Source organism: Hyperolius riggenbachi, chromosome 5 (assembly GCF_040937935.1).
Source record: "Hyperolius riggenbachi isolate aHypRig1 chromosome 5, aHypRig1.pri, whole genome shotgun sequence".
In the NCBI taxonomy this organism is placed as follows: domain Eukaryota; kingdom Metazoa; phylum Chordata; class Amphibia; order Anura; family Hyperoliidae; genus Hyperolius; species Hyperolius riggenbachi.
Window position 1 is genome coordinate 76,449,390 of NC_090650.1, and position 12,575 is coordinate 76,461,964.

At 42.1% G+C, this 12,575-nt stretch overlaps 1 protein-coding gene across 6 annotated transcripts in view; it reads right to left on the reverse strand.

The window, feature by feature from the left end:
• Window positions 1–12,575, reverse strand: part of DPP6 (dipeptidyl peptidase like 6) — a 1,780,442-nt gene that overhangs the window by 109,585 nt on the left and 1,658,282 nt on the right. For all 6 annotated transcript variants that reach the window (XM_068235887.1, XM_068235889.1, XM_068235888.1 and 3 more), the window contains exon 11: window positions 381–504. In XM_068235887.1, coding sequence (XP_068091988.1) covers window positions 381–504 — 124 coding nt within the window. The remainder of the gene's footprint in view (window positions 1–380; window positions 505–12,575) is intronic.

A 12,575-nucleotide genomic window follows, 5' to 3' on the forward strand; every position in this document is an offset into this window, starting at 1 on the left:
TCTTAATTTTACAGCTTTTTGCCGTAGTGGTTCTGTGGTTATGTATGAAAACATCATCAGCGCTTCTAAATGTGATCTTAAAAACAATTTTTATTTTCTTTTGCTTTACACTTAAAACACTCATACTGACGGTACTTGCGAAAGATCGATAACTCCCCTTCACCTCGGTCCTCACTGAGAAGGCAAGTCATTAAATCAAAATGTTAATAAAGCAATAATGATTCTGTATGCGGATTCCACTGTACAATTGGGATCCTGCAGCAGCCCACATGATGGTTGCAGGATCTCATCCATCACAGCCATGACAACTCTTATTTCTGCATTACTATCATATTTTTGGAGGAAACTGCATCTTGAAGAATGAATGATGCATTTATTACCTTTGTGCAGACTCCCGTTATGGCATCACACAGAGTGAGGATGGAGATGTTCTGCGCCCTGTTTAACCAGTTCACTGCCACCTTGGTATTGGTTGCCCATTTCACCATGGTGATGTAGTATTCCCTGCAACCAGAAGACATAAAGAGCAATATGTTACCCCACAATACTTACATACGTTTTCCTTCAGATGTGTTCAACCTCTTAAAAATAATAAAGGTAATAATTTTAAAGGGAACCGGAGGTGAGAGGGATATGGAGGCTGCCATATTTATTTCCTTGTAACCAATGCCAGTTGCATGGCAGCCCGGTTGATCTTCTGGCATAAGTCATGTCTGAGTCAAAACCCTGGAACAAGCATATGGCTAGTGCAGTAAAACCTGAGTAAGCTGAGTCAGAGTACCTGATCTGCGGCATGCTTGTTCAGGGTCTATGGCTAAAAGTATTAGAGACATAGGGCTTGATTCACAAAAGAGTGCTAACTGTTAGCACGGCCGTTTTTGCGCGAATTTTCGCATTGTGCGCGATCGCGAATTTTCGCACGAAATGATAACGGTTTTCGCGCGCAAATGTGTTTTTTGCGTGAAAACAATATCGATTTCGCACCAAAATTCGTGTTTGCGCGCGAAAACCGTTATCGTTTCACGCCAAAATTTGCGATCGTGCGCAATGCGAAAATTCGAATGAAAACGGCCATGCTAACAGTTAGCACTCTTTTGTGAATCAAGCCCATAGGATCAGGAAGACTGCCAAGCAACTGGTATTGTTTAAAAGGAAATAAATATGGCAGCCTCAATATCCCTATCACCTCAGGTTCCCTTTAATTCGAAATTAGGAATGCTTTAATTGAAAAGTTCATAACACTTAAATAAACATTATAAGACTCTGATTATGAATATTCATGAATATAGTGTTAACTAATTGGTCCTTATACAATTAACTTTTTCTTCTGAGTTTTCTCCAAGGAGATAATATTTCCTCTTCTCTTTAAAATAACTGTTCAGAACTTTGCATTTGTAAAGTAACCATAAATAGCTAAAAAAGAACTATAAAAAATGTCTGAGTATTTTCTTGCTTGTTGGTAGTTTAAAAAGCATTTTATTGACATATCATCTGGGAGAAAACACAGGTGAAACATGTAATTTGACGATTGTATTATTTGTCAAAGAACTTTACAGAGGACATTAAACTGCAGTGTTCAGGTCACTAAATATCAAGTACAATTTCAGAGGTGCCCGGTACAATAAAAAACTTAAAAAAAACCTGTTTAAAAGGAGAGGTAGTGTTGGCCTCATCTATCTTGAAGAATAAGGCCAGTGAATTGGTCAATGCGTTTTTCTGGGCCTTGCCCGCTTCTTCAGGTCTATACAAATACGATATGTTGAGCGTTTTTTGAGTCCTTTTTGAGTCTGCATATTCAAGGAGAGTTGGTGTTTGGAGGAACATATGAAGCGATTATTGATGGTCTGTACTGGGTCAGCTGTGAAATCTGGTGAGAGGCTTGCTAATACTATATGAAAGCACACTGGGTGCAAAACGGGTGTTTGCTTGGTAGCACTGGCGGTATGGAGAAGGCATCTCCCTGTTTTTTTTTAATACAGTATCACAGGAAATCCACCTGCTGGCCAAGTAGAGGTAACCCCGTGTTATCACTCCCAATAGAAACCTGCAGCAAGACTTCAATGTGAGCAGCAACACATGATTACTGCTGCTTGTCCAGCAAGTGGATTTCCTCAGCTTTTCCAGCTCCCAGTCTGACACTAGGAGTGTGATGCTAATACAACAAAGGGATTACAAATCTTGCAAAAATAGTCAGAGGATACAAAGTGGCTAAAATAAAATAAATAAGAGACTTTCTTAAAGAGAACCCGAGGTGGGTTTGAAGGATGTGATCTGCATAGTGAGGCTGGATCTGCCTATACAGCCCAGCCTCTGTTGGTATTCCAAACCCCCCTAAGGTCCCCCTGCACTCTGCAATCCCTCATAAATCACAGCCATGCTGTCCACACACAGCGTGTCGCAGTGGCTGTGTTTTTCTCTATAGTGTCAGTCTGCTGCTCTCCTCACCTCTTGCAGAACTCCGGTCCCCGCCTGCCTCCCTTCCCTCCTCGCTGATTAGAGGGAAGGGAGGGGGGCAGGGACCGGAGCTCTGCAGGAGGCAGGGGAGCAGCCGAGACTGACACTACAGATATAAACACAGCTGCACAGCGCGGCTGTGATCTATGTCTGATTTCAGAGTGCAGGGGGACATTAGGGGGGTTTAGAATACCAACAGAGGCTGGGCTGTATAGGCAGATCCAGCCTCTGTATTCAGATCACATTCTTCAAACACACCTCGGTTTCTCTTTAAAGCAAACCAAAAGCGAAACATAAACTTATGAGATAATGAATAGTATGTGTAGTAACAGCTAAGAAATAGAACATTAGTAGCAAAGAAAAGTATCATGTTGTTCTCCTGTACAGGAAGAGGGCTGTGGAGTTGGTACAAAAATCACCCAACTCATGACTCTGACTCCTCAGATTATGAAACCATCAACTCCGACTCCAGGTACTCAACATTGCTCCGACTCCAATTCCTCGACTCCGACTCCACAGCCCTGGCTGCTAGGACACTTCTGAAAAGGTCATGTAGACCACCACAGGCCTCATTCATTTTTGCTTTGTTTTGTTTTTGTCCCTGGTTCAGGGAAGCTTTCATTGATTGAGAGAAAACAGCTAATCATTTATGACCATCGTAAATATATTATCTGTACTGAAGTCCGCTCAACTGAATACAATGTACTGCTCTGTAAATTCAATGTAGAGCAGGACTATGGTCCCCACAATAACCTGAATGCTTATCCAACAATAGCACTGAGAGAGGCAGAATCTGTAAGGGAACAAGCAATTTCCTTCTTCTTGCCACACGTCACATTGAGGAGTGATGATGATTGTACTATTGGAAACCATCCAAAGTTCCCGCTAGTTTTGTTTCTAGACGACTGAAAAATAACAGCAGTACTTACAAGGAACACTGATTAGCTTTATTTAATAGGCTTGTACTCCGACTCAGCACTGATTGATGATTCAGGACTGGGTGAACATTTCAAGTGTGAGACTGAGCCAGATATTCCAGCACAGACTGACATGTCTGATTATAAGACGAATACGCTCTGCTCTGACGACTGGAAATAACTGGCCCATTAAGGATGAATGCTGAAAAGTTTATGGGTCTGCAGGACTCATTACCAAGCTCGATTCATTACGCCATCATTTCATACATTGTTGGGAAGGGGAGGAAAAGGACACACTTAAGGACCTATCACTAAACATTTATTAAAGATGCAAAATTAAGGAAAAGACTTTGATTGTTTACACACAAGCTACTGTAAAGGAAAGCGCCTGAGAAGAGTCATAGCTTGGGTTTTCAGCACCGGTGGACAAAGACAATTTTTGCACCCCACCTCTGGACAAGATGGGCGTGGCCACACTTCAGAATGTGGTCGTGGTCATGGGTGAAGTCAAATGTTGTTTAGATGTTCTGTCTTCCCCCATATAGATAGCCATATGTACCCCCCTTAAAGAGAAACTCCAACCACGAATTGAACTTTATCCCAATCAGTAGCTGATACCCCCTTTTACATGAGAAATCTATTCTTTTTCACAAACAGACCATCAGGGGGCGCTGTATGACTGATATTGTGGTGAAACCCCTCCCACAAGAAACTCTGAGAATGTACTCCTGGCAGTTTCCTGTCTGTGAACCTTGCTGCATTGTGGGAAATAGCTGCTTCCAACTGCCAAAAAAGCATGCAGCAGCTATATCACCTGCCAACAGTAAAAATGTCACCATGCAATACATGTCAGATTGTAAATCAGGGATTTAAAAGATTTTACAATGAGCAAACACTGACTAAACCATTTATACATAATTATTGTAAAAATGAAGCAATTTTTTATTACATTATTTTCACTGGAGTGCCTCTTTAAGATAGCTATATGTGCCCCCTTCCCGCATTCAGATAGCCAGATGTGCCCCTTTAGATAGCCAAATGTGCCACCTCCTTTTAGATAGCTAAACGTGTCTCCCTTTAGAAAGCCAGATGTGCCCCCTTTAGATAGCCGGATGTGCCCTGCTTTTTCTGATGCTGTTAACGCTTTTGCACTCCTCTGCAGGGGGAGGGAGAGAAGCAGGGGCACTTTGGACAGCTAGTGAGCCACCTCTCATGCAGCAGCCACACTGAGCACCCTCTCAGTGCTGCACCCAGGTACATATATCCCCCCTTGCCCCCCAATAGCTACGCCTCTGTGCTTGAGAGAGCTGTGACATCAGCAGAGCAGTACAGCTAGGCACAGGGGCATAGTTATACATCATGAGGCCCCCCAGCATAACTTCGATAGGGCCCTCCTAACTTTTCACACACTTTTCCCATCTCCCTCTGCCGAACCCCAAAGCCTGAGGGCACATTTGTCATATAACAAGTGTGGCCACAAGAACACCTGATCTAGAGGATGAACCTTTGTATTAGAGGGAGGGAGGAAAGGTGAGGACCCACAGCTTTGAGCCATCCTGTGGTTGCAGGGACTGCTCCTCTATAGTTGTGTCCCTGGTGTCTATCTTTCAGATCCCACTACTTTGTACTAATAAATATTAGCTATAGTAGTACAGAGGCGTCAACAGGGTAAAAACAATATTTCTTTAAAATGGATAAAATGAAGTAGGTAGCGGTAGACTTACGCCTCCAAAACAGACACAAAAAAATTGCTGTTTTAAGCAAAAATCAGTTTATTTACATACTCCGAACAAGGTGCAACGCGTTTCGCAGGTATATCCCACTTCCTCAGGCAATAAATAGGAGCATATCGCCAATGCGGTCCGGTACGTAGCCTGGCACCTCTGTTAATTATTAGACAAGTTTTCAGCAGAAATCTTTCTTAACCCCTTAAAGAGAGGCCTGTTTTTCTGAATGGGGGGGGGGGGCGAACACGTCAAATACAGCGCAGGAGATTTGGGCGCAGACGGCACCACTATACCCAATAAGAGGAATTACGGCTAAAGCAGCGCACAGCCAGAAGACGGAGCTGAAGTTACTTTTAAAACACTGTTATATGTCCGCCAGCAATATATGAGGAAGCCAAATTACATCATTCCCCACCGTCTACCTGGACCTGGAGGGGGAGTAGTAATTAACGCTGCCGGGACTTGTGCAGCAGCAGGATAGGATTACATCATTCCCTACCATCCACCTGGACCTGGAGGGGGAATAGTAATTAACGCTGCCGGGACTTGTGCAGCAGCAGGATAGGATTACATCATTCCCTACCATCCACGTCGACCTGGAGGGGAAATAGTAATTTAAGTCACTAGGACTTGTGCAGGAGCAGAGTAAGCCATATATCGGCTGTATCCTGCGCCCAAGTCTCCTGACGGCGATTTCACACGTACGCAGGGGGGAAGGGGGGCCTAAAAAAATCCTGAAACTGGACATTAATCCTGACCCTGCCACTCACACTCCTGTCACTTGCACTAGAGACAGCTGGAAAGAGTCCCTCATGGTGGTCTTGTCCATTGAATAATACAGGGTGGAGAAATCTGAAGAGGAGGGAAAATGGGGGGATTGGCACTAGACACCAATCTATTCCAGTCTCATAGTGCGGGCTGCATTTTGATGAGCTGAGTTTCACCTTACAAGTCCAGAGTAAAGTCTAATCTTTCCCAGTTAAAGCGTATGAGGAATTCAGCTGTCAGACTCGAGGCCTCTGAAGATTCCAGTCCGAATTGATTAATCTCACTTTTCCCATTTAAAGGAGAGAGCTGCGAGAACCGCAAAGCCTTAATGAATATATGTACATTTCAATCGAATGAGACCGCCACTGACCTGAGTTTTACCATAATGAGTTGGAATGGAAGGAATTAAGTAGACCTGAAGAACTGATTTAGTAATTGAAATGCGCTGCTTATCATAAATTAGAATTTTTCGATGCAGCAAACACATTCCCCAGAAGCCGTCGAAATACACAAAATATCAGCTAAATAAATAACTTCTTAAACAGCGCCGGCACATTGTGGTATTGGTCACATCTGGGCCCGCGGCGCGTTCTCACAGATGTACGCCAAACATACCATCTAATTTATCACTCTTTTCATATCAAAAACATTCCTTTCTCCATTTTGTTAGCTGCAATTTTCCTACATGAATAAGTGAGAAAAGAATTATGCCGCCGCCGCCGCATTCATGTTGTTTTCTATGCAACTATTATGTCTATTCTTGACGTGGAGTTGTGTCTAACAGGAAGTTATCCAGCAACATGTGAGCTTTATGTATAGAGATATCTACAACATGCATTCATTTTCTCTGGAGAAATTGATTTGTGTGATCTTAATAAAGACGTCTCTTTAGTGTAAAGGCATGAACACATGCTAGATGAAACTTGGCCTAGGCAGAAGTATATTGACTGCCCACGGCGAGATAGCTTATGTCGATGGTTCCCGTGGTTGTAACAACCCCAGGCTCATCTAAAAGACAAAAGGAGACCAGCAGCCCAATGGTGCAGAATCGTGTAAGATTCGGAAAAGCAGAGGCGTCCATATCCTATTCACCTTGCTTCAAAGCACTATGTATTGACCTGAGGAAGTGGGCTAGTACCCGTGAAACGTGTTGTCTATTTTGTGTTTTGAATAAACACTTTTCTGGTGTTTTTGTCGTCAGGAAAGGTAAGAGATTACCTCTCATTCTTATTTTAACTATAAGAAGTTTATATATTTTTACACTTGGGCACTTTTTTTATTCCTCCAAAAACTACAATCCCAGGAGAGCGGCCATCCAGCTTCCAGGAGCACCTGCAAAACCAAGCAGAGGCATTTAATTTCCAGCTGGATTATCCGGTGGTTGCAGGGATCTGCAACCCACTCTTGTGAGTATAGCTGTGTAAACTTACAACATTCCATTTATTAACGATACTACACCATTGGGCTCCTGGTCTTTCTGTTTATCTAGGTATTCTTAAAGAGACTCTGTAACAAAATTTTGAGCCTTATTTCTTCTATCCTAAAAGTTCCTATACCTGTTCTAATGTGGTCTGGCTTACTGCAGCCTTTTCTAGTTGCACTGTCTCTGTAATAAATCTTATCTTCTTTTCTCTGTCGGCTCTGTCGGGCTCAGGCTGGAATGTGTGGAATGTGCAACACTGCTTGTGATAGGCAGAAACTTTACACAACCTCTCCAAGCTCTCCTCTCAGCCTATCACACTCTGGTTAGCAGCCATGTCTTTTGTTTGTAAACACTGCCTAAAACTGGCAATTACAAGCCAGGATTGCAGAAACAGCACAGAGGGGCCCAGGAGAACATCATGAATAGAACGGTATGCTTTTTATTGTAAGAATTTTAGAGTACAGATTCTCTTTAAGTTTAAGGTCACTACAAGGATCACTGAAAGCCTCCTATAGGAAAATCAAATTGCTAAGGATACTCACAAAGGTGGGTTACAAATCCTTGCAACTACCATTAGAGCAGGTGGGAAATAAACTGTCCTCACTCGGTTTTCCAGGTCTGTAACAAAAACTGGTTGGTCGCACTCCGAATTTTCTTTAGGATAAACTAAAAAAACTATCATCTTTAAAGAGGTATGACAAGACACTAAAACAGAGGTGGAGGTGCCCAATGCATAAAAGATAGACTAATAAAGCTGTTGATCTTATAAACACAGAGGTAATCTTACATCTCTTTTATTTGAGCACATAAAATTGACAACGCATTTCGCGGGTGCTTGCCGCTTCCTCAGGTCAGTAAAAAAACAGGTGCTTTAACTGTTATGGCTGTGTAGCAAGCATGAGCCCCTCTATGTGAAAATCTAGCTTGTGTACAGCAGCCCCTGGTGCTCCCTGACACTTCAGCCAATGATCAGCCTGACAGATCGAGAGTATTATTCTACCCACTCACCCTGCCCACCGCATGACATCACACCCACAACAGAACAAGCTAGCAACACAGTCCCTCGAACGTGCAAGAGATGGTCAAGCGAGAAGGTAATAAGTCCAAATGCATGCAAATTTTATGCTGATTTAATTAAAATGTTTGCAGCTTGGAAATGGACCATTAAATGCACCCACTGCTGAATTTACATAGTCCATAACTCAGGCTGCATACATTTGGATAAAATTACCATAAAAATAGCATCAACTCGGAATTATTAGCATATCATTGTCAATCTCTAGTATTAGACCTGATACACACATTCAATTACAATTGGCCAGTGACTGATCACTGTTACCACCTCCATGTAGTATGAGAGCTTATCTAAACTATCTACTGATAGTATTCGATATTTGGTGTACTACGTGGAGGGGGTAAAATTGGTTCGTGATTGGTCAATCATGATTGAACGTGTGTACCAGGCTTTAGGTTGTGATGTTTAACTGAATTTCATGGCCTGCTACACTAAAGGTGTGCACACTTATCCAATTTTAAAAATCACAATAAATCGTGTGATTTTCCCAATTTTAATGTAAGTCAATGGGAGCGTTTTTTAAAAAGCTCTCAGAAAGCTCTAAGGGCCAAAAAGCGCTCCAAAATGCACCTATAGTCCTAAACCCTGGTTACACCCATTGTAGATTTGCTGCTCAGTAGGCATGGTCAATGAGATGCAAATAATTCCAAGGTGATATAGGATTACGCAAATTTTATATGCTAATTTATGCATCTCGAAAATGGCCCAACGGAATCCTGCCAATGTAGAATTAGACTGGTTCATTTTCTAGGTGCATAGATTTGTATAATCCTGCATCAACTCAGATTGATTGGCATGTGATAGAAAATCCCCACTGTTCAGTGAAACAAAGAAACACAAAACAGTTACTGAAAAATGAACAAACTGTGTTTCACTTTGCTCCTAAGATTATCAGTTACATACTGCCCTGCACAGTTTTCTGGATTTTTTTTCAGGATTCAGTGTGACTATAAGCATAGAAGAGAATTGCTAGAAGAACAGAGGCGCCAGCAGGATAAATCAAACTAAAAAATTGCTTTTGGGAGGCTGGGCTTCACAGAGGCGCTACTCGTGTTCCTGACGAATTACTGTCTGTACTCCTATTTTTATTGCCTGTTGAAGTGGGCTACGCCTGCGAAACGCGTTGCATCTTTTTGGGGAGTATACAATAAATGTATTTATTTATTCGAACTGACAGCTATTGTGTCTGCTTCTTGGAGGATAGTCCACCGGTGCCTCCCAAACAATTTTAAAGTTTTTAGATTGTTTTATCCTACTGGCGCCTCTGTTCTTCTAGCAATTATATCGTGTCCACCCTTGGTGGAGGGGTGACCTATCCCTTTCTTTCCGATTTTCAGAGAGCGACTTCTTAATCCTGAGTGAGGACACGTCCAATCTCCTCACCTGCATATACTGTGGCTGCCTGAGAGGTACCCTGGTTTGTGAGTATCTTTTTCTCACACTTTAACTACTCCACGTATTTTATACATACTACACTATATTGGGCTCTCGGTGTCCTCTGTTTTATAGAAGAGAATGTTTCTTCCCTGGCCATACACTTATAGATTTCCACCCAATGTTCCAAAATGATCAATTAATTTCAGAAAGGAATAGATTCAGAAGGAATCGATCCCTACCACACACATCACATCAATTTTTAATAGATTCCAGATCCCAGAGCTGGCTAGGCAATCTGTAGCTAATTAATAGATTCCAGATCCCAGAGCTGGCTAGGCAATCTGTAGCTAATTGTACATACTGATGTTGACATGCCCGTATCTTAAAGAGGTGGTAAAATATACATTTAAAGTACATTGCATTATTGATCAGGGCTTGATTGCAGGTTATGTTAAGTACATGTGTTCCTAAGTACACTAACTCTTGAAATCTCTTCAGTCCCCGTGTATCTGTGAATAGTCATTTAGAGGAGGTAAGAGATACAGTTGGAGTAGAGAACACTCTGAGAGAACACAGCGGGGTTCCTCATCATGCTGACACAGCCAGAGCTGTCAGTTTAGTACTAAGAAGTCAGCCTGCTGGAAACTGTCACAAGTGGTTGAGGCTTTCAGTGCTGATGCTATGGGGAAATGTGTTAACCGCCAAGAATACTTATCTGCCTCCCTGTCTGACAGACACACAGGTGAGCAGGAAGACCTGGGCTCTCAGCAGTTTCCTTGCTGCTTTTTGTGGACACTTCACGGCGAGATGAAGCTGTGCTGAATCATTCATTTCATTGCCAACATAAGAGAGTCACAAGGAGAAGGACAGGCAAGTGATTGTGGTGGAACGTTAGCAAATTATTCTACTGTTAAAATCATCTATTTTATAGGATGTTTAGCCTGAAGCTCAGCTGTGCAAATTGATCACAGGCTGTAAGCGAAAGGTGCTAAAGTTAAGGTGAAATATCATTTTGCCGTCTTAAAACAGAAGGGATTGGGATAATTCAGCTGTAAGTGAGCAACTGTGGTTTCCCATGAGGCATCACTCATGAATTTGTAGATCATCTCTGTATGCAACTGAAAGCAAGGCTGCTCATCCTAAACCACTGGTACATAGTGATCCTGTAGCTAATAATCTTTACAAATCCACACCAATCAAACATACATTGGTCCAAATTGCATGGTTTACAAGCATGGACATTCACTCTGAGCACCTGCCACAAATTTGCAATAGGATGGGCTCTGTGTGGACCACTCTTGGTTTTGGTATGCTTGTGGAACTGCTTTGGGTCATTGTCTTGTTGGAAGACCCAGTGATGACCTGAGCTTAGAATACGAGCAGATTTTTGCATATTCATCCTGAGAATGTCAACATCATTTTCTTTTTTTAATGATGTCATGCACCCAAACAAGGCTCCCTGTGCCTGCAAAACATCCCCATGGCATGATGATCCCACTGTGATCCTAGGGTTGAAGGCCTCTTCCTTTCTTAGCCAAACATAAGCAACATCTTTGTGCCCAAACAGTTCTAGTTTAGTCTCATCAGACCAAATCACAAACTTCCAAACCTCATCTTTACTTTTCAAATGTTCATGGACAAACCACATCGGGCTGCGGTGTGCCACTCTTTGGGTAAAGGGGTTCTTCTGAGACAATTGCCCTGACGTCTACCACGATGAAAAGCCCTCATAACTGTGTTCCTTGAAACATCAACTCCAGAAGAGGCCAGGTCTGCAACATCATCTTGACAGATGTCCAGGGCCCCTTGCTGACATCTCTGACTATTTTCCTTTTTAGAGTTCTAGAAATCTTGTGCTTACGGCCAGGGCCAGTTTTGTTTCTTACAGAATTTGTCTCCTTGTACTTGGCAATGATGCAACCTACAGCAGTTGTAGACACTGTGAATCGCTTGGAAATGGCAGTGTAGCCTTCCCACTTATCACGAGCCTCTACTATTTTCTTTCTGAGTGCAAGAAGGATTTCCTTCGTCTTTTGCATGGTGAGTAACAGTAGTCCATTTCGTGTGTACAGATGCACCTGTTACTTGGAGTCTTTTTATTCTGACTGAATGTTATTAGGAAGCCAATTGACTGCAGGTGTTGTTAGAAAGCCAATTGACTGGACAGGTGTGGTTTCAAAGCTGAATTGTTAATTGAAGGTGTGTTTTCGAAATTAAACATTCACATTGGGCTAATATTTCTGACCACCTCATTTTGTACTATATTTGATAAAAAGCAAGGCTAAAAATGGATTTTATATTACAAAATGTACCAAAAGCTACTAAATAGCACTGGTGAATGTTTGATTGTGTCAAGTTTCATCAATGCTGCAAACACTGGGAAGAAGTTAAAGTGGACCTAAATTAAAAAAACAAGATTTCAGAAATAAAATCTATTTTCTAAATTATAATAATAAATAGCAGCACTTTTTCAGCTGCATGATGACAAATATAAAATATTTTACATTTATTGGAGGAACCCCTCCCTTCCTTTCAAATTGCCGGGAAAACATCCGGCAAACTGGAGGAGTAGATGGTGTCTGGCATTGGAGGAATTGCTAATGGCTGCCCCCAGTATAACCCTAGTTATGAGAAGAGAAGGGTGAAAAGCATGCACTGAAATGACCACAGGTTTGAAGGAGTGTTTATTTATCTTTGTATGTGTCAGAGTGGTGCAACTAAATATTTTTAATTAAAAAAATGTTTGGTTTGGGTCCGCTTTAAGGAAAATGCTCCATAATTCCTGGGGGGGGGGGGGGGGGTAATAACTTTGGCTTCAACTGTATGTATGTCAA